A 23502-nucleotide genomic window follows, 5' to 3' on the forward strand; every position below is an offset into this window, starting at 1 on the left:
GACACAATAGCGGTCACAACTGTGTGTAGCGCGCCTGATACCTCATTGAATGTCCTTATTTTTAAAGCTTTTTGTGCGTGCGTGTTTGTGTTTGCGTTTGTGTGTGCGTGCATGCGTGTGTGTGTGTGTGTGTGTGTGTGTGTGTGTGTAGAATGTGTGTGTGTGTGTGTGTGTGTGTGTGTGTGTGTGTGTGTGTGTGTGTAATATGTTAGGCGTGGTCTCCTGCGTGTCTCCTGCGGTGCAGTTTGTAGCGGTGCAGCAGCTCCTGGTGGCTTTTCTTTTGTCTCTTGTTGTTGTTCTTCTTCTTCTTGACAGCAGAAGCTTTGGGCTGGTCATGTTCTTTCTTTAAAATAAGTGTTAAATAACTATATTCTGATAATAAGTAATCATTGCTATAGCAATTTATAGCAGCGATTACAATCAGCTTATGCCAGGGTACATAATATAATGCTTTAACCTTTAAACCAAAACATATCATTTACCACTTTGATCCTTCACTCTGTTTTCTCACACTCATTCAGATTCAGGTGAACAATAAAAGTTCTCCTTCCTCTCCTAGAAACTTTGAAATGGCCGTTTCCTACGGTGTGACCTTCCCTGTGTTGGTGCTGCTTCTGTCTGTGGTCTTCACTGGAAAACTGGAGGTAAGAATCACACGCTAATCAAAAAGTGCCCTCTCCAGACCATGAATGCAGTTTTTACTATGGTGAAAGAAATGAAATTGCCCTCTTTCCATGCCATACCTGAAGGCAGCATTCAAGACAACTGCCTTGTCCAAACTCTCCTGAACTTGAATTCAGCATCTCATGTTGAAAGAATTGCCCTCTCTGTGTAAAGATCCATGCCCTACGCCACATCTCCAGTATTCACTTGATTATGCTCAGTGTGGTATCAAGCACAGAAAATAGCCGACCTCCAAGCGTTGTGAGCTTAGAGGTCTGCTCTACGTCGTGTTTCGAGCTTGCTGATCTGCTACTTTTGATGCTTTTGTGTGACGCTGTAGTGTGATCAAGTAGGATGTTAATTTACGAAAAAACACTAAAAGTTTAGAGAAGAGGTTTTGCCCAACAGCGACGATATATTCTTTAATTTACATTTATATTTAGACCGGGGACACATTATTAGGCATTATTACTTATAACCATGGTTTAACTATTGAAAAATAGCAGATCTACAAGCTCGTATTTTTCTGCTATCTGCAATTTTTTAAACAGTTTTAATATTTTTAACCCATTCTAAAAATGTCTGAGAGATGATAAAAACGCATGTTTCGCATGTTCATGTTCGTCATGTCAAAATAGCAGATCTACAAGCTCACAGTGCGGCACTTGGTGCCGCACTGTGAGCTTGTAGATCTGCTGGTTTTCAATAGCTAAAGTATAACAATAATTCCAGGTCTTGGGTTAATATACAGTACGTATATATTGTGTGTTTCAGAGGTGGCAGTAAGTGTTACAGTAATATACACATCATGTACATATTGTGTGTTTCAGAGGTGGCAGTCTAAGATGCCTCTGAGCATGCAGTGGATCTCGGGGCTGTCGAGAGGTGTGTCCAGCAGGGCGGCGCTACGGCTCCTGGTGGTCAGCGTCTGTCTGCTGATGACCATGCTCATGGCCATCCTGAACTTTGTGAGTTGGAGTCTTCTTTGTCTGCATTGTCCCGTCATTTTTTGTTCAAGCAAGTGACGGCACTTTTTGTTTTAGTTTTAGACGTATAGCTATATATTTTCATCCATGCCTTACCCCTTATGCCTTCATTGCTTCATTGCCTTTTTTTTTTAAATACTTAAAATAGCCGATCTACATCAACATGTTGTGAGCTTGTAGATCAACTATTTGAAATATTCGAAAATGTTTTTCAAAATAGCAAAAAAATTGCAAGAGAGTTTAGGGTTAAGAGGTAAGGCGTGGACAGAAATAGAGCCTTTTGAATAAAATTCAGTTTTAGTCATATTTTAGTCATCCAAAATGTTTTACTTTTAGTCTTAGTTTCCTTTCCTTTAGTTGACAAAAAGTAATTGATAGCAGGGCCGTGATATTTGCGTTGCCAGACTCTATCACACTGTGGATGGGTGTCTGGCAACGCAAGGCTAGGGCCGTGATGTTGTTACTTGATATATACTTAATCAGATCTACAAGCTCACAACGCGTCGCTTGTAGATGGGCTATTTGAGCTCTGAGCACGGCACCTGCCCACGACCAAGCATAAAATGAATCGTCTTAGTTCAACTGGATCTCTTCCCCGCTAGTTTTTATTTGTTGACGAAATTGTCCCAGTATATAGTCAAAGTTTGAGTCATCATAGCTTATTTTTATAGTTTTTGTTAACCATCTCTATCAAGGGTCTTCAACGGGGGGTCTGGGACCCCTAGGGGTTCCTCAGAGTTACTCCAAATCTTTGTGTGATAGAAACTTCTTTTTTCCTTTTTTATATGCATGCACTTGAACCCTAGAGTCCATATTCTGAGACTTTAGACAAAAATAGCAGATCTACAAGCTCACTATGCCTCGCGCTGCGAGGCGTTGTGAGCTTGTAGATCGTCTATTTTCGGCAAAGAGGTTTGGTGTAGAGGGGAACAAGAGCAGACTAAGTACAGAGTGAAAGGTCACGTTTATTAACCCATTTAGTGCTCCAGACATGAACGGGTTAAAAACCTCTTGAGCCCCATTGCCCCCGCCGGCGGGGGCAAAAGGTGTTGACCTCTGAACAGCTGTCAATAAATGACAATAAATCAATAGAGACCAAATCAAACTACAATTTCTTTGTTGATTATTGTTACAGCTGCCATTGTACTTTTCATCCATACATTACTCCTATTACAGTATTATTACTACTTATTGTTACTCGTTTTTATCATTTTTCACCCTATACTTTAACATTACTAATATTACAGCACTACTCTCACTAAAACATCTGTAGAGTTTACATAGTTTGCAATATATTCATACAATTTTGCCTATCAATTGGTGACACCTTGGTGAACAATTTTTCTATTCACTATATATGTTTTAAATGAGGTCTTGAGGCTCATTCACTATTCAGAAGGCAAAATTTCCATAGGCGGAGGTCTTTTTCAATCATCTTTTCCTTGGTAAATGATCACAGCAGGACAATTTGGTCAGAGAAATGTGATGCTTTACACTGCATTTGTGAATTTTCAGGGGTTAGCTGACATTTGGTGAGTCAAGAGTAGCCACAATCATGGTAGTTTTGTGTCCACAACTGTTCCAATTTGGGCATACATTTTAGGCGGATTTTTCCCCTGGACCCCCCTGGGGCTTAAGAGGTTAAATGTCTAGCGTGCCGCTCACAGGCTCCTATACGCTCCATTGTCTTATTTTGAAGGCCAGAAGTCCATTGCGTAAACACTTCCGGGTTGATGTCATGACGTCATTCAACGGGAGCGGTCGTCATCCCATGCCGATCCTAAAATGGCCGTTTGATCTGATGGCCTTTGTTATTATGTTTTTGTAGCGAGAATCTAATGCCATCCTTGGCTTTAAAAGTGTTGTTTGGAGATAATGGACATTAAAGATGAGATCGGCCGTCGGCCTCCATGTTATGGGATTACTATTTTGTGCACGTGGATCCGTGATGATGATGATTCGGCGAGGCCGATCGTGCCCAGACCTTCCGCCGGTTTATAGGGTAAGAACGCCAGCGTTACTCTATATACAGTATTTTTCGCGAGTATACTCGGGATCGGCACTCTAAATACTTGAGTATTTTTCACGAGTATACTCGGGATCGGCTAGAAATGAGTTAAGTATTGACAGTTCAACTGGTTAAATATCTGAAAACACAAATTGACATGAATCCAAAATACACGGATGATTGTGCTGTCAAACGATATGGAAAACTATATGGAATCTATATAAAGGTTGTGGGGCGTCGCTGCTTCATCTCTCTCTCAACTAAGGGGTCCTTGGCCTGAAAACGTTGAAGACCCCTCCCTGATCTCTGTGTCCATTCATCCATCCATCTATCGTTGTGTCTCCTTCTCCCTCTCTCTTCTTTTGTCTCCTCCAGTTCTTCATCCCAGGGGACGGCTGTGTTAATGTTTCCCACAACAGAACGGAGCTGGAGGCCATGAAGCTCTACACTGTACCTGTGAGTGCTGTCGACCCTCCTGTTCTTTTGTATTTATCATTTTAAAAATGATTTAAACCAGCGAAACTAGCCGATCTACAAGCACACAACGCTTCACAATGCGAGGTGTTGTGTGCTTGTAGATCTGCTGTTTTCACTAGACAGTCTTGTTCTTGTATGATGAAGAAGGGCTTTCTTTACTTTACGAGAAAACATACACATTTCAAACACTGACTTCCCACCAGAAGTCAGTGAAGGATACAATGGAGATGGTTGGAAGAAATGTAGCATCTGATTAATTTCTATTTGGCCTTGAATTCCCCTTTAAAGGTGCCTGTTCACGCCAATTCTTGGCCATCTGACCAGTGATGTATATCGGACTAGTTATATGGGGTCTCCCATATATGGAGACCCCTGCATGATAGTCAACAATCTGATGTCAGAACATGCCCATATATGGGCATTACCAAATGGGCACTCCCAGATATGCGCTTAATATTTATGACATCGGGACAGGGATCTCCATATATGGGCATAAAACGGACAAGGACGTAATTAATTTGCAAGTGTGACTCGTGATGACAACAGCGATCTCCATATATGGGGCATAAAAGGGACATCAAATCAGGGCGTGATGTCAGAGCGGCAAACCCATTCTGTTGGTGGTTCCCCTGACATCACAGTGACATCAGAGCATGATGTCAGAGCGACAAACCCATAGAACCACAGTGTCAGGCGTGGCCTACGGTCGCAATTAAGATAAGACTAGAAAGATGCAATTCTGGGAAATCGCAAGTGTGGTTGCCGTGATGTGAGTCACACTTGCAAATGAATTCCGTCTTACCATTAGAATTTTCCCCATTCAAGTCAATGGGGGAAAATTAATTCACTAATGAATTAATAGCCATAGGAGATCTCTGTGTCAGTCCTTGTCCCTTTTATGCCCATATATGGATATACTTTGTCAGTCTCATGTGGTCTTTGACGTCAGACATCTATGTTGTCAGTCATCTCCATTGATGGGAAATTTGTAATTTTTTCCCATAGAAGTCAACGGAGAAAATGCTATTATAAACTATATAATGTCTCTCAGCAAAATACAAACAACACGACAAAGGTCGCAACTTACTTTGAAAAGCTCCACCGGCTGTCCGTCAGTCCCTCCGTCAGTCCCTCCGTCAGTCCCTCCGTCAGTCCCTCCGTCTGTCCCTCACGTCACACTTTTGGCCCTACTCTTATCTCCGGCACTGTTTCCCCTATCCATGCCAAACTTTGCACACACACTGGCTGGCAAACCACAACCTCCTCCGCCCCTGATTTCTCACATGCCCCTCTTCTAGCGCCACCATCAGGTTGCCGACCTGACGGTCGCTTATCTCCCGATTAGGGAGTCTTACTGGTATAGTTTTGTGTGACTGAGTTATTTCATGGACACCCTGTGCTAATATTTGACGTTCTCTCCTCTCCTCTCCTCTGAATTCCCACCCTTTCTTCCTCTCCTCTCCTCTCCCCTCCCCTCTCAGTACTACATCTATTGCTGTCTGCTGGCCATGCTGGGCGTGCTGGTGTTTGTGAGGACGTGCATGTCGTTGAAGGCGTTGCTGCTGACCCTGGCCGTGGTGGTGTACCTGGCCCTGTTCCTCTACGTGTACGCCCAGAGGTCCCACTGCCTCGTCGACCTGCTCTACAACTCCTCCTCCAAGTGAGTGGGAGAGAAGGGACGGGCAGCAGGGACGTGCTGGGCCCCTGATTCAGCCCGGGAAAAAGTTGTAGAGTCCTCATTGCACGCTATAGAGAGATCTCTCTCTATAGCGCTGCTGCTACTCAAAGATTTGCCATTTCAGATCATGACAAGTGACAAGCCAGTGGGCCAATTACATGAATTAGGCCTATATTTCGTTGTTGTCGGGTGGAAACCTTGTATGTCCAAAACCGTTTGTTTTGTATTTATCATTTAAAAAATGATTTAAACTAGTGAAAACAGCCGATCTACAAGCACACAACGCCTCGCGGTGCGAGGCGTTGTGTGCTTGTAGATCTGCTGTTTTCACTACTTTTGTGCAAACAGTTTAATTTTTACTTTTGTGCAAACAGTTAAATTCTTTCCTAATGGTCCGGCCTGGACCGGCCGAGAATGAACCGGCCGTTCGGGAGTTGTCCCGCTTTTCCCAATGGCCAGCACGTCCCTGACGGGCAGAGAATGCTAGAGAGGCAGGGGCTGACATATCCAAATATATTGAGTACTATTTTTAGTACTTGGTACCACACTAAACTACCGTAAGCATAAAAAAGCGCAATGTGGCATATACAATTCAATTCAATTCAAAGGAGCTTTATTTGGCATGAGAAAACATACGTTTACATTGCCAAAGCAAGTGTCACAAATAAAATAAAAACTGTTGAAAATGGGGAACATAATATACATTAGGAGGGGGCACAGCATTGTGTAAACAGAGCTACAGTATGTCGCATTGTGACATTTTATATATATACAGGGTATAAAGCTTTTGGAGCAAATAACAGCATTATTTTTTCTCAAAATGCATTTAAAGGTAGCAGTTCTGTTATACAGTGTGGAATTCTACACAGAGAGGGCAATTCTTTCAACATAAGATGCTGCGGTCAAGTTCAGGAGAGAAATGGCAATTCTTTTGAATGCCGCCTTCAGGTATGGCATTTTCACCATAGTGAAAACTGCATTCATGGTCTTGAGAGGGCACTTTTTACAGACGGGTAAGAGGGCAGGGGCTCAAGCCCCCTTTCATGTTTATGTGTGCCTGAGTCCGGGGCATTTTAGTTAACTGAAATAAAAAAGATGCTTTACAAAGAAAATAATAATAACTGAGACTGTATTGTAAATTTCTGAATTTAAATTAAGTATTAGTCTTTGTCAAAGATCTACACATTTAAAATGATTATTGAACTATATGCAGTCCAAAAATAAATTATTAAGCATATGATTCCTGTAGTGTTAATGCACACAACAAACACACTCACAAATAGGCTACATATATAAGCACTCTGAGGATGATGTTGATGTGTTTTGATATTGTGGTTTGACTACCTATGACTGTCTGTTTATGTCGTTTTTATACAGTATTTGCTACCTGTTTCATATTTTCATACTTGTTGCGGCACAAACTGCCCATCTTGGGACGAATGAACTTGAACTTGAGAGGAAGACAGAGAGTGAAAGTCACCCTACCTAATTAGACCTCACTTTCCACGTCATTCACTATAGCGTCTGCACTACAGTCATTACTCTGTGTGTCTAGTCTTTCCCCGCCGGGCCCGGGTGTTCAGTTTCATGTTGTTTTGTCTGTCACTCAGAGGGCACATTGTTAAAAAGCCTTTCGTCAGAAGTATCATGTTTTATTCAGGTCAGTGTGTTATAGGGTGGGGGGCAGGGACGTGCAGAGAATGTTAGAGAGGCAGGGGCTGACATTTCTAAAAGGGCCTTTTTGGTGGAAATATAGAAAATAGCCAGCCTCCAAGCTCACAACGCGTCGCGCTGCGACGCGTTGTGAGCTTGGAGGTTGGCTATTTTCGGTACTTGATACCACACTAAACTAAGCATAAAAAGGATAGGGATGTCCCGATACCACTTTCTTGCTGACCAAGTACTTGCTTAAATAGTGTGTGGCGCTCCAAAATAAAATGCTTTAAATAATTATGTTGTCATGCCTAGAGTAAGAGAAGGTGAAAACACTGTTCATTAGTTGAACTAACACATACAAAACTGTGTCTTAGGACCTTTGATATGTTGTTACCAACATATTAATGAAACAAAATGGTATCGGGCGCTGCCGTGAGCAATATCGGACGAGTAAGAGTAGAGCCAATACCAATACTGGTATTGGTATTGGGACATCCCTAAAAAAGGCAATACTGGAGAGGTGGCGTACAGCTTGGATTTCTACACAGTGAGGGCAATTCTTTCAACATAAGATGCAGCGTTCAAGTTCAGGAGAGTTTGGTGTTTGGACAAGGCAATTCTCTTGAATGCTGCCTTCAGGTATGGCATGGAAAGAGGGCATTTGCAATTCTTTCACCATAACACCATAGTCTGGAGAGGGCACTTTTTACAGACTGTTAAAGCCCCCTTTCATGTCTATATGTGTGCACGTGCCTGATGTTTTATTCAGGGCACTGTGTTATAGGGTGGGGGGGTGCTGTCTGCCTGGGGATACAGTGATTGACACTTACCGTAGATAGTACAGACAGTGACACCGAAGAGTCCTGTGAGGGTGTGACACTGTTAAAAGTGTCTTTGCTTACGGCAGGGTGTTGTATAGCGCTATAGTGAAACAGAAATCCTGTGTGTGTGTGTGTGTGTGTGTGTGTGTGCGTGTGCGTGTGCGTGTGTGTGTGTGTGTGTGTGTGTGTGCGTGTGTGCGTGTGTGCAAACCAAGAACGTATCATCAGTCACAACAGATCAGATAAAAAACACATCTGTAGGCTACATTGAAACTAAAGAAACTATAGGATGTCAGGTCAACAAATAGCATCTGTTTTTAAAAAAAAAAGCATGCAATCTAATAGGGGTGTAACAATATAGTAACTGAATCGAAAAATTGATTTTAATTAGCAATGATCTACTATATTGAAATGCAAAAGCAAAATATCGTACCGTTTTGGCTTTGTATCGCGCGTATCGTATTGTTTTAAAATGCAAATAATCAATTGTATGGAAACTAAGTATTTGTGCCTTGTATTTAGCAATTTTAAGTGGGAACATGAAAAAGAGGTCTAATTACCTTTCCATTCCATATACTGTAGCTACTCTTGGTCAATCGATAAATGTGTGTAATCTCTGTGTTCATGTCAATGTGCGGGTTTTTCCATACAGTATGTGTTGAAATATAAAGTCTGTGTATTTGCTGGAGAATCACAGTGTTTAATTATTTATATCCATAATAATAGATTTATTCCTTTAAAAACCTGCTCTATTGACAGGTTTCACACAGATTTAATGTCTTTGCAAAATAGTTACTATATCGATTTTAAATCATTACACCCTTAATCTGTATAGGCTACCTTGTAACTAAAGAAACTATAGGCATCTGTCTAAATAGCATCTGTCTAAACAAAACATGCTATCTAAATGACATTTTAAACCAAGGTCGTCAACGCTAGGTCAAGTGCTACGGGCTAAGGTTGAGTCTGAAGTAGGGATGGGACGATATGAAACTTTTATGTCACAATTATTGTGACCAAAGAAATAGCGATTTACGATATTATTGCGATAATCAAAATATCCCCGACATCCATTATCCTGGGGCGGAACGTTTGCCAAAAAGATTGCAGATCTACAAGCTCACAACGTGTCGCATTGCGACACATTATGAGCTTGTATTTGGCAATTCTTTTGGGAGAAAAGAAGAAGAGAGAAAAAGTACGTTATTTCCAGGTCTGTTTTACCAATTATAGAGGCTTTAAATGGTACTGGATATGCTCGGCAAATAAAAGGTGCTCCCAGTGCATGACGGAGATTAATTTCACAATAAATGTATTCTCCACATTACAATTATTGTTGACTATTTTTTTATCACAATAAACGATAATAACAATTATCGTCCTTCCCATTCACTCAGAAATTTACGCCGTAGCCTGAAGACTCACCTCCTCAGACTGCGGTGGAAAATTCGAAGTGAATTTTGTTGTAACTAAAGTGTGTGTATGTGTGTGTATGTGTGTGTGCGTGTGTGTGCGTGCGTGCGTGTGTGCTTTAGGCCCGGTGTGCTGAAGGAGCCTACGATCATGGCCGGGGTTTGGCTTTTCGTCTTCTACTTCATGTGCCTCATATTGATCAGACAGGTAAGATGCCTGTGTGTGTGTGTGTGTGTGTGTGTGTGTGTGTGTGTGTGTGTGTGTGTGTGTGTGTGTGTGTGTGTGCGTGTGCGTGTGGTTGGGTGGTGCACTTCATGCATGTCTGTGCTTTCTCTGAGCTGGATTTTCAACAATCGCAATTGCAATTTTGTCATAGTTTCAATGTGTTGCTCTCTCTCCGCCACGATTGAGAACCACTGTTTTAGTTGACTGTGTACCAGTGAACTGTACTGTCATGAAACTGTACCTTTCCCTATGCAATATTCTAATTAATACTTCAATCAATCAATCAATCAATCAATCAATCAATCAATCAATCAATCAATCCTCCCTGTCCCCGCAGGACGAGCTGGGCTGCCGGGTGGAGTTCCTGCTGGAGTGCTGCTTCCAGACGGAGCGAGAGGGCATCGAGACCATGGAGAACGTCAACAAGCTGCTGCTGCAGAACGTTCTGCCGCTGCACGTCGCCTCCTTCTTCATGAACGTCAAGAACATACACAACCAGGTAGAGCAGTGTTTCTCAACCACTGTGCCTGGGGACCTTTGGTGTGCCCCTGAGAAGGGTCAAGTGTGCCCCTTGAAACTGCTTGAAAGCCAGTATTGTATTTATCATTTTAAAAATGATTTAAACTAGTGAAAACAGCCGATCTACAAGCACACAACGCCTCGCGGTGCGAGGCGTTGTGTGCTTGTAGATCTGCTGTTTTCACTACTGTTGTGCGACAGCCTTGTATGATGAAGCAGGGCTTTGCTTTGCGAAGAAACATACACATTTGAAACTTGGAGATATCGGTACAAGGTTTCTTAACAAACGACAGTGACAATATTTACACCCCCGTATTATGTTGGTGTGCCCATGGATTCTTGGGACATGAAACGTGTGCCCATGCAGAAAAAAAGGTTGAGAAACACAGAGATAGAGGACAAATAAGCCCCTTCTCCAGTCCACTGACATGGCCCAACACCACACCACTCCACACCGCCCACTTGTGCCAGGTTTTCTACCACAAGGACCTGGGTAGAGTGGTGTGAAAGTGGTACTAAACGTGGTACTAAAAAGTATCCACTACAGAGTAGGTCTGAGCTGGGCCAAACAGGGCCAAACACATCATAATGACTGATCACTCACTGACTTTTCATTTAGACCACCAGGATATAGTTGCAATACATGATAATAGATTCTATTGTCTTATAATCACAGTTATAATCCATTATAGTGTTTTATATTTGTAATACAATTTATATTGTATTATAATCACAGTTAAAAGGATCAATTTGTTTCTTACTGATAGGGGTACTTTTGTGTAATGGAAAATGTTGATATTTTTTTAGTGGTGTCCAACGATTAAATATTTTAATCGCGATTAATCGCATGATTTATGTAGTTAATCGCGCGATTAATCACAAATAAGTCATCAGCTTTTATCAGGTCACAATGTAACTTAGAGGGATATCTTTCAAGTCTTTCGTGGCCCTATTAACTTGGGAGTGGAAATATTTGCTGGATTTATGCGAAAGTATGTTAATCTTTTATTCGAAATCAATTAAAAACCTGAATAAATCATAATGGTATTGCATTAAACAGACTGCAGCTGATGGGTATAAGGATCTGCTAAATGATTACTGTTGTGTCCACCCTTATGCTTTAATTATACATTGTATTTTTTGTTACATCAACAGGGATGGACCTTGTAGCCAATATAGCCGATATTGTAGCCAATGTTTGTAAATATGCGATTAATTGCATTAACATAACGGTGAGTTAATTGCGATTAATTTAGTTAACTCGTTACATGATGCGGTGTGGTGTGGTGTGGTGTAGTGTGGTGTGGTGTGGTGTAGTGTGGTGCTAAAGTTGGACAGAAAGGGCCTTTCTTTGTGGAGTTTGCATGTTACACACTTAACCCCATAACAAGTGGAGGAAGTTTTTAGTTTCTGTATTGACTTTGGCACAATACTGACATTCACAGCCTTTTGTATGTGTGGGACATGTGGGGACATTTAGCTGTTCAAATGCACAACATGTACAGTATGTAACTCATTGTTGTTATTTATGAGAACGTCACATTATTACTGTACATACATGCTGAATTTAAATTTCCAGCATTTTAATATTATCATGTGCCCCGTCTTTAAGATTCAAAATACTCGCAGTTGTCAAACGCAAGTAATTTTCATTCCTGAAACGTGTGCCAACTATTCACTGTTGTGTAATATCTTCCGCTGTCAAACCTGTAAATGTGTCATATTCTCCACCACGTGCACACATAGACATCAAAGGGGGCTTGAGCCTGCCTGTTTACCCGTCTGTAAAAAGTGCCCTCTCCAGACCATGAATACAGTTTTTACTATGGCGAAAGAAATTCAAATGTCCTCTTTCCATGCCAAACCTGAATGCAGCATTCAAGAGAATTGCCTTGTCCAAACTCTCCTGAACGTCTTATGCTGAAAGAATTGCCCTCTCTGTGTAGAAATCCATGCCATACTCCACATCTCCAGTATTGACTTGTATCAAGAACCGAAAATAGCCGACCTCCTAGCTCACAACGCGGCGCGCTGCGACGCGTTGTGAGCTAGGAGGTCTGCTATTTTCGATATTTTCACCAAAAGGCCCTTTTAGAAAGTTCAGACCCTGCCTCTCTAATAGGGGCGTCAATTGGGTATGGCAGGCGTATGCAGCTGCCATACCCTGGGTCCAGGGGGGAAAATAAAAGTTAGTTCTGAATATGAATCCATGAATGTCTCTTTGTCTATCTGTGCTGGTTATTATGTTGGTAAATTACAGTAAAATAACTACAAATGCAAAATTTAACAAAAATGGTCACTTTAACAAGGTATTATAATTATATTTATATGTATTATATGTACCGGTACTTCTTAAAATAAATATATCATGCCTGGTGCTAAGGTATGGCAACATGACTGGTGTCTGCGCGCGTGCAAGACACCAGTCATGTTGCCATACCCTAGCTTTTTCTGAACTGACGCCACTGCTCTCTAACATTCTCTGCACGTCCCTGTTCTCCACCCTTCCACAGGACCTGTACAGCGAGTCCTGTGAGTGTGTGTGTGTGATGTTTGCCTCCGTGCCCCAGTACAAGGACTTCTACAGCGAGAGCAGTGCCAACAACGCCGGCCTGGAGTGCCTGCGGCTGCTCAACGAGATCATAGCAGACTTTGACGAGGTACGCCGCCAGCCAGGGACGTGCTGGGCCCCTGATTCAGCCCGGGAAAAAGAGTTGGAGAGGCCCTCATTGCGTGCTATAGCGCTGCTGCTACTCAAAGATTTGCCATTTCAGATCATGACAAGTGACAAGCCAGTGGGCCAATTACATGAGTTATATTTCGTCGTTGTCGGGTGGAAACCTTGTATGTCCAAAACCGTTTGTTTTGTATTTATCATTTTAAAAATGAGTTAAACTAGTGAAAACAGCCGATCTGCTGTTTTCACTATTTTTGTGCGACGGCCTTGTATGATGAAGCAGGGCTTTACTTTGCGAAGAAATCTACAAATTTGAAACTTGGAGATACAAGGTTTCTGCCCGACAGTGACGATTTACTTTGTTGGCCGCCCAGCCCCCAAAATGAAACGAAGGGCGACATTTTATTTTTATTTTTTCCTAATGGCTGGCCTGGACCGGCCGGGAATGAACCGGCCGTTCGGGAGTTGTCCCGCTTTTCCCAATGGCCAGCAGGTCCCTGCCACCCGCAGTTGTGGAAAAAGTACTCAAATGATATACTTAAAGGTCCGCTGTCACGCCCCAAAATTATAATAGTATGGTCTCTCTCCAGTGTGGATCCTCAAACAGTCTGAAACTGTATCAGTGTAATCTGCCCAACAACAGCTGACCAGTACAGTAAATAGTCATACAGTCAGGATATACAGGCAATTAATTTGATTGGCTTATAATTGCGCATCCCCACAAAAAATATAAAAATATTAACTTGTTTTTTAAGATGATTCTTAAAGGTATTTGTTTTGAACAAAATGCCTCAAATCATGAACACAGCGTGCAATCTTGGTGAAATTGGGCGCGCATGTTCCCACTAGGCCGAGGATGACATACCACTTAAAATTTCTCAAATCAGCCTCATGGTGGCGCTATAACAGGGCAATTTGTGTTTTTACCTTTAACTCCACCGATAAGTGGAACACTTTGTATGTTTACTTCCTAGAGGCTAGGGATAAACCTTTGCCCAGCATTTTTCACATTTGCCTTTTATAGCGCCACCAGGAGAAGAACTTATGTAAAACACATTTTTTGCTATTACTCCATCAGATTTTCTCCAACAATCATGCAAATCAGTACACAGTATATCTATAGTCATGTGATCAAGTCTGATATTTCATATATTCCATCCTAATTGGCTAATATTGGCTTCCAAAGTTTGCAGGATTGCTCCGTTTTTGAACAAAATGCCTCTCAAATCATCATCGCAGCTTTCGATTACCCTGAAATTTGCCACACATATTCCCATACCACTACGTCAAGCAACAAATGCTACCCTTTTCATATTGGCCTGTTATAGCGCCACCAGCAGGTAGACTTTAGCAAAACACATTTTTGGGACACAATGCCTCAAATCATGCATGCAGCGTCCGACTGCCATGCAAGGTCTAAGATTGGCGAAGAACACATGCCACCCTTTTTACACTGGCCTATTATAACACCACCAGGACGCCTGGCCTGGTGGAGACCTGTGCTCAGAAGAGCACTGCTTCTAGTTTATATAAATGTATTTGTTCCACATGCTCTCCATCACCACAAGTTTAATTTTGGAAGGGGTCCACATCATCAAGATGGCAGAAGGCGAACATCTTAACTCATTTCTAGCCGATCCCGAGTATACTCGTGAAAAATAGTCAAGTATTTAGAGTGCCGATCCCGAGTATACTCGCGAAAAATACTATAGAGTAACGCTGGCGTTCTTACCCTAGGGTCCGTTGGAAACGATTGGCACGATTGGACTCGCCGATTCATCATCATCACGGATGCACGTGCACAAAATAGTAATCCCTTAACATGGAGGCCGACAGCCGATCTCATCTTTAATGTCCATTATCTCCAAAAAACACTTTAGAAGCCAAGGATGGCATTAGATTCTCGCTAAAAAAACACATGTTGAAAGGCAACGGTCGGCCATTACACAACCGCATGTGGATGACGACCGCTTCCGGTGAATGACGTCATGACGTAGTGTTTACGCAATGGCCTTCTGGCCTTCAAAATAAGAGAACGGTCGCGGATGAGCGCCTGCGAGAGGCACGCTGGACATTTTAACCCGTTAATTCCTGCAGCACTAAATGGGTTAAATTTCCCCTATGCCACTGCCGCACCCTCATAGTGCGTCACTTTGTGCCGTGAATGAGCTTGTAGGTCTGATTTTTAGACCAATCGTGAAAATGTGGGCAAATCCTTGAATATATGTATTTTTTTAAGTGAAAAATATCTCTTGTGGGTCTTGGGGGTCCATGGAACTAAACATTTTCAGATGGGGGTCCACTACCAAATGTATATAATTATAATTTTGGTTTGAGCACCACTCATCAGGAAACTGTTAGGATTAGGTGTTCAACGCTCACTTCAACGCTGCATAATATTCACGTTGTGTGTGGGTGTAATCTTGACAGTCAGGCCACTTAAACCCTCTTCCTTAGTTCACTGGGATCCACCAGGGCTCTGTACTAGTCTGGATTGATCGAAATGTCATCACGCAATGACATCACGCAATGACATCACAACATTGTCATCACAACCAATGTACTTGTCTTAAAAGTAAACGTCCAATAAACCAAATGTCATTCAACAACTATTTTTCCAACTAATTGAACTCCTGTAAGTTTGTTGCGCTGATTCACGGTGGTGCTGGTGTGTGAAATGTTTCACTGGACGACAGATCTGAAAGGAGGACATAAGAATCCCTATGCTGCTGTGGTGGTCGGATACAAGCTGTACTCATTTGGAGGAGTCAACAGCTACCAGAACAACAATGATCAGATTGAAGTCCACGTCTTCAACACAGTGTCTTTGCGTTGGAGGAAGTTGCCCCCAGTGACAAATGGAAGAGGACAAAGTCCCATTGAGGTTGCCTCCGGGCGCTGTGGCCAAACAGCTGTCCTGGTAGAAGAAATTGTCTACATCTGGGGAGGTTATCCTTACAGCATTGTGCTTTATGCCTTTGATGTTGACACCCACAGCTGGTTCAGACCCAAGGTTTCTGGGACTATTCCAGGAGCAAGGAAGGACCACACAGCCTGTGTCCTGGAGAAGGTCATGTATGTGTTTGGAGGATACGCCCAGCTGACTGGATATACTAATGACATGTACAAGTTGGACACCCGCATAATGGTCTGGTCTTTAATTAACACCAGAGGCACTACACCTGCTTCAAACTGTCACTCTGCCACCATCATTGGAACAAAGATGTTTGTATTTGGGGGCTGGGGGAGACAGGAGAACTTAAACAACAATACTGTGTTTGACACAGAGACCAACTGCTGGCTGAACACACCTTCTGCACAGCTACAGCTTCTCCCAGAAGAACGTTTAAGTCATTCAGCCTTTGCCTACAATGGAGAGCTGTACATATTTGGTGGCTACAATGGGAACCAGTACTTCAATGATCTGTGGAAATTCAGTCCAGAGACCTTTTCCTGGAAGCAGGTTGAGCCCAAGGGGAAAGACCCCTGTAGGATGTATGGGATGTGCTGTTGCATGGTGGCGGGAGATAGTATTATCATCCATGGAGGAAACAACGCACACCATACAATGTCTGATCACCTGTACATCTTAGATTTAAATCCTAGCCTGAAGACGTTATGCAAGCTATCCGTTATTCATTATGGTCTGGATAAGTCTGAACTCCCGCATGACATCAGGTGGGAACTGGCAATCATGACTGCCAACAGCAACAGAACAGAATGACAGCCCACACACACACACACACACACACACACACACACACACACACACACACACACACACACACACACACACACACACACTACACACAAATGAAAGTGGTTTGGAAGCCGAGATATTGTCACTTTTTTGTTTCAGCATAGTGGTGGCCGCCATCATTAAAAGGTCCATTTTGAGGGCTTAGCGGCATTTTTTGAGCTGGGCATACAGCAGATTTGGATTCAGCATGCCTTAATACTCCAAGGAAACATGCATGCCATAAATTAACACGATTTGCCTTCGGGGTTAAGATTTTTGGAAAAATGACCTAGACTATAACACACAAACCTTCATCACCCTCTCCATCATTGTTTACCTTGGTTTCGTTGCCCCATACAGTAGTTCCTAAGCTGGGTAATTCACTAAGAGTGGCTGTTGCAGTCTGTCTATCTGCAGGGTTGTCTCTCTGTCGGTCTCTTTGTCTGCCTCATTCATCTCCCTCTAGTCTCTCTAAATCACTGTTTCCCGAACAGTGGGTCGGGACCCATTTGGGGGTCGTGGACACATTTCTATGGGTATATATATATATATATATATATACCAAGAAAGCTAAAAGAATCATGAATTAATAACAAAATGTAATTCTTTTTTTTTCCAGTAATTTAATAAAGAAATCAAAGAAAAATCGAAGAACTTCCATAAATTAGAAAACCATTAATTATTATTCCAAAACATTAAAAAAAATAACGTTCCCAAAAAAGCTAAAAGAATCATGAATTAATGACAGAATGTAATTCTTCTTTTTTTTCCAGTAATTTCATAAAGAAATCAAAGAAAAATCAAAGAACTTCCATAAATTAGAAAACCTGTGTCTAAGAAGTAGTGAAAATAGCCGATCTGCAAACTCACGACACTGCGCGAAGTGAGGCGTTGTGAGTTTGCAGATCTGCTGTTTTCATTAGTTTGGCTCCCAGTCTTTGTTGGGTCACAAGCATAGACTGTAAAAAAAAACATGAACGGTGCGAAGCCATTGCTTTCTATGCTGCAAAAATTACGCTTTTTTGTCCCTTGTATGGGTGTCGCCATCATTGTTTTAATGGTACCCAAGGAATCATAAGGAATGCTATTGGCTGCCAACGGTCACGTGGAACCATAGGGATACATGGGAGAATGTGGTGTTGAGCCTCCCGAAATAAAGCACACGAAGAAGAACACAGCTGGCTGGTATCAGTTTAGTTGTCCACGCCCCCGCAACTTTATCATCAATTTTAACATAAATGGGACCATATTGCACAAAACGCATATCATGGTGATTGAAAGGCAGTTTTTTACTAGCGAAAGGCATTTCTTTTTTACGAGGAACCATAAAGTATTTATGACGATGTTTATTAAAGGAGTAGTTCACCCCCAAAATGACTTTTTTTCTATTGATTAGTCAAGCCATGGAGACTAGAGTTCAATAATATTTTTTGGTTTTTGTCACATTCCTAAGACAAAAATTTGATTCAAGTAAATTTACCGCCATTGATTCCGGATGGTGACCCGTTTCGAAATGGGTCACCATCCGGAACGAATGGGGGTAAATGTATTGTTATCACATTTTTGTCTTAGGAATGCGACAAAAACCAAAACATATTATTGAACTCTAGTCTCTATGGCATGACTAATCAATAGAAAAAAAGTCATTTTGGGGGTGAACTACTCCTTTAATCACCCACCGCTATTTTTAAGACCCTTCTAATGGTCCACACCGCCAGGATTTTGCCTACCTTTAACGTGGGCGCGCGCGCGAATCCATTGCGCGATGGTTCACCGATTCCATTCACAATACGATCCAGTCACGGTAAGCTACGACGGTAAACAGCCTGCCATTTCCCAAAGCGAAACCGACGGAGCGCCACGCTGGTGTTGTGTAACATTAAACCGGATGGGATTTCGGCAGACAGGATACAGGCGTCGTTGTCCCGCCCCCCCATTTCCGGTCTGGAACATCCAGATCCGTTTTTTGTGAATAGGGCCGGTCCATAGAGCGCTATGGACGGCGAATCTGCGATCATACTTTTTTGTTTTATAGTTATTAAAGCTAATTGATAACTCGTCATACTCGTCATAAGCAGAGTGGACCCATAACTATAGCTCGTCAAACTCGTCATATGCAGTGGATGAGTTAAGGTTAGAAATTCAAAGGGGGAAATGACTGGGGTCCAATGGAGAAATATTCTTTTTGGTACCTCGCAGGGGGGAAAACAGCGCAACTAGCGGCCAATCATGGGATCTTTCTGTTCCGGGAATGCTTCATGAATAATCCAGGCAACCACACCCCTGGTCACAAGCTAAAAGGTTTGGGAACCGCTGCTCTAAATGTTCCTGTTTCCCTCTGCCTCACAGCTCCTGTCCAAGCCCAAGTTCAGCTCGGTGGAGAAGATCAAGACCATTGGCAGTACGTACATGGCCGCCGCGGGACTGACCAGCACCCCTCCAGGAGAGGAGAGAAAGGTCTGCTTTCCTCCCAGACGCCTCATCATCATCACTGTCAGAATCACCTTGTTTGTCAATGTCTATTTTAGAGCTATAGGCCTACTACTACTAGTTCTTCTTTATCTGTTCCCTGCACCTTGCTTTTTCTGAGATTGCATTGTTCAGTTCTGTGTTATCATTTGTATGTTTCTTGCTGTTTTTTTTTCCTGTTGTGTGTAAAGCACTTTGTGAGTTCTCTCTGTGAAAAGTGCTGTTGCTATACAAATAAAATGTACTTGGGCCTACTTTACTTTTTTACTTACTGAACCATGTGCTCTGTCTCCCCCTGCAGGAGGTTGAGACGTCCTACAGTCATGTGCGCTGCATGGTGGAGTTTGCCTTTGCACTGATGAGCAAACTGGAGCTCATTAACACGCACTCCTTCAACAGCTTCAAGCTCAGGATCGGTGAGTCTCTCTCCGAGGCGTCAGTTGGGTATGGCAAGGTATGGCAGCTGCCATACTTTGGCTACAGGGAAAAAAATCAATGTATCTCTTAAAATAAATTCATCAAGACACCAGTCATTTTGCCATACCTTTGCTGAACTGACGCCACTGGATTCTCTCCTGGCCTGGATCAATAATACTACAATGGTACTGTCTGTTACTCCGACAAATGCTCAGCGGTGGACATTTACTTAGAGGGGTACTGTCACCTAAAGGGGTACTGTCACTTTAAAAAGTCATCTTAAGATATGAGTTAATATTTTTATGATGTCATTGTAGGAATGCACAATTATAAACCAATCACATTAATTGACTGTACTGGTCAGCTGTTGTTTGGGGGCGAGGGGCAGATTGCATGAGCTTCAGACTGTTTCAGACCGTTTTTCAGAGAGACCACGTGACCTACTACTGTATCATACTATTATAATTTTGGGGCGTGTCAGCGGGCCTTTAAGTACCGTACTTAAAGGGATATTCCATTTTTAATAATTATTTGGGAGAATGGAAAAAATGAAATGCAAAAAAATAATTATTAAAAATAAATGAAAAAAGTTATCGAAAAAACACAGCCTGCTCACATATTAGGAGGGTAGTATGAGTCACCAGAAAAATAATGGGTGTTTTTAATGAATCTATCATGGTTAAAATGAAGTTTGTAGTTACAATGGGTGTGTGTGGGGAGAGGCCCTGGGCCTGGAGGGCCTGGTAACATTACATCAAATATCTAAATATTCAATCAAGCTAATTATTCATAAAAGCCTGATTAGATGATAAATTACCAAAAGTTTTTTTGAAAGTGAAATATCCCTTTAAGTACAATTTTGAGGTATTTTTACAGAGACAAATATTGTACTTTTTTACTCCACTACAATTATATGAACATTTTTGATTATTATTACAAAACATGCATTAACAACTTCAGCCCTATATACATTTTCGTCTATTTGAAAATAGCCGATCTGCTATTTTCAAAATACATTTTATTCATTTGAAAACTTGTGAAATGGGACATTCTGCATGAGTACTTTTACTTTAGGTACTTTAAGTACATTTTGATACCAATACTTTTGTACTTTGTAGGGATAAACCACGGGCCAGTGATTGCAGGGGTGATCGGCGCCCACAAACCACAGTATGACATCTGGGGGAACGCGGTCAACGTGGCGAGCAGGATGGACAGCACTGGAGTACTGGACAAGATACAGGTGAGAGCGCAGAGACGCGGAGGAGCCTGAACCAGGGGTCTTCAACGTTTTCAGGCCAGGGACCACTTAGCTGAGAGAGAGATGAAGCAGGGACCCCCACTACATATTGTATCCATGAGTTTCCAACGCCCCATAGTGCATTGCGCAGGCGCTGTACCGAGTTTCCGGCGCCGCAGCCGAGTGTGATTTACAAGCTCACAACAGGCTGCATCTGCGACGCGATGTGAGCTTGTATGTCTGCTGTTAAACCGGAAGTGTTGTCCAAACAGGTCCAAATAATCTCCAGTAAACTCCAGCGGAAACAGGTGGATAAAATTGTGTTGCTTAGACTTGTTTGACAGCACTGTCATCATGTTGGAGTAATGTGTATTTTCAGACATTTAACCACTTGAACCGTCAAATACTTTGCAAACCTCCCCGGACCCCCTGTTGAAGACCCCTGGCCTAAACATTATGCATCATTCACACTTTGTCTTTCTTCAGTTAGAAATCAGCCGTCAGATTTTGTCACCCAAGGCAGTGGTTCTGGACCTTACGGGTCCATTTGGTTTCATTTCTCACCCTCCCGACAGGATCAGAAACCCGAAAATGGTATTGATCCCAGTCTTGATACCAGGGACGTGCAGAGAATGTTAGAGAGGCAGGGGCTGAAATTTCTAAAAGGGCCTTTTGGTGAAAATATCGAAAATAGCCGGCTATTTAAGTGCTTGATCCCACACTGAACTAAGCATAATCATGTCAATACAGGAGATGTGGCGTAACGGCATGGATTTCTACACAAAAAGGGCAATTCTTTCATCATAAGATGCTGCATTCAAGTTCAGGAGAGTTTGGACAAGTCAATTATCTTAAGTTCAGGAGAGTTTGGACAAGTCAATTCTCTTGAATGCTGCCTTCAGGTATGGCATGGAAAGAGGGCATTTGCATTTCCTTCACCATAGTAAATGCTACATTCATGGTCTGGAGAGGGCACAGTTTTACAGACGGATAAAAGGGAAGGGGCTCATGCCCCCTCTGATGTCTACGTGTGCATGTGCCTGCTTGATACCCTAATCTTACCTCTCTCTCTCTCTCTCTCTCTCTCTCTCTCTATCTCTCTCTCTCTCTCTCTCTCTCTCTCTCTCTCATAAGCCAACCTCTCCCTCTCTCTCTCTCTCTCTCTCTCTCTCTCTCTCTCTCTCTCTCTCCCTCTTTCTCTCTCTCTCTCTCTGTCAGGTGACAGAGGAGACAGCAGAGGTGGTCCAGAGTCTCGGGTACAGCGTCACACTCCGGGGCGTGGTCCACGTCAAGGGCAAAGGTCAACTCACCACCTACTTCATCAACGACCAATCGTCTCCTCAGTTCTGAGAGGACTGAGTTGTCCTCCGAGCCAGCCGCCGGTCACACCGGGTGGACCAAAAGTCCTACTTTGAATAGCGTGTTAAATCTTTGTTTTAAAGGAGTAGTTCACCCCCAAAATGACTTTGAGTTCAATAATATTATTTTGTATTTTTCGCATTCTTAAGACACTCATTTGAATGCAATAAATGTACCCCCATTTATTCCGGATGCATTTGGGTCCCCATCCGGAATAAATAGGGGTAAATTTCCATTTTTGCATAACACATTTTTTGTCTCCATGGCATAAGTAATCAATAGAAAAGATGTCATTTTGGGGGTGAACTACTCCTTTAAACTGCCAGATGTACCAGATGGGTGCGGTTTACCACAGAGATCATTCCGTTGCGTGCCAGTTTTAGACGCCCACACAAAGACGCATACTTCTCTTTAGCTGACAACGTACCTCACACTAAGAAGAGTATACAGTACGTTCTAATGTGGTAAACTGTCTTACTGGAAGATAGATATTTATTTATTCATATACTTATTTAAATGCTACTTGAATGGACATCTGCCACTGCCTCTTTTGAAGAGCTGAAGTACTCTGGAATATTGTCGATGCAACTGATAGAGGAATACATGGAAACTCCTGCAAGCGTTTTCTTCGATAAAGGACAATCATGCCAGACTCAGCAGTCACTACTGCTATGTCCAGTTGTCCACACACTCGATCGTGCTCCAAAGTTAAAAATATCGTCACTGTCGGGCAGAAACCTTGTATCTAAGTTTCACATTTTTAAGTGTTTCCGTAAAGTAAAGCCCTGGTTCATCACACAAGACTAATGAGTGCGAGGCGTTGTGTGCTTGTAGATCGGCTATTTTCACTAGTTTAGATCATTTTTAAAACGATAAATACAAAACGAACGGTTTTGGACATACAAGGCTTCCACCCGACAATGACGATATGTTGGTTTCCACCAATTGGACGTGACGTTTCAAGCCTCCTCATCGGACTGATGAAGAGGTGCAGCCTTTCTTCTTTTTGGATTCTGACCTCTGGCCGGACCCTGGAACTTTAGTGAGTGGACCTGTGCTTTTTTTGTTTGTTTCTCTCACCACTGCCTTGTACCATTGCTGGATTGAAACCAGTCCGTTTCCCCAGTCAGAAGCTGCTATGAAGCCAACATCCTG

General features: G+C 42.4%; 1 protein-coding gene across 1 annotated transcript; it reads left to right on the forward strand.

The window, feature by feature from the left end:
* Positions 1–205: 205 nt before the first annotated feature.
* Positions 206–22338, forward strand: LOC308298124 (adenylate cyclase type 4-like; the record flags this gene model as incomplete). The annotated part of the gene is made up of 12 exons (XM_080741681.1): positions 206–268; positions 522–644; positions 1494–1631; positions 4033–4113; positions 5616–5794; positions 9825–9909; positions 10265–10426; positions 12960–13106; positions 19212–19319; positions 19633–19747; positions 20867–20991; positions 22207–22338. The coding sequence occupies 12 exons, from the start codon at positions 206–208 to the stop codon at positions 22336–22338; spliced, it is 1458 nt and encodes a 485-aa protein (XP_080597807.1).
* Between the last annotated feature and the right edge of the window lie 1164 nt (positions 22339–23502).

Source organism: Nannobrachium achirus (assembly GCF_963921795.1).
Source record: "Nannobrachium achirus genome assembly, chromosome: 14".
Classification (NCBI taxonomy): domain Eukaryota; kingdom Metazoa; phylum Chordata; class Actinopteri; order Myctophiformes; family Myctophidae; genus Nannobrachium; species Nannobrachium achirus.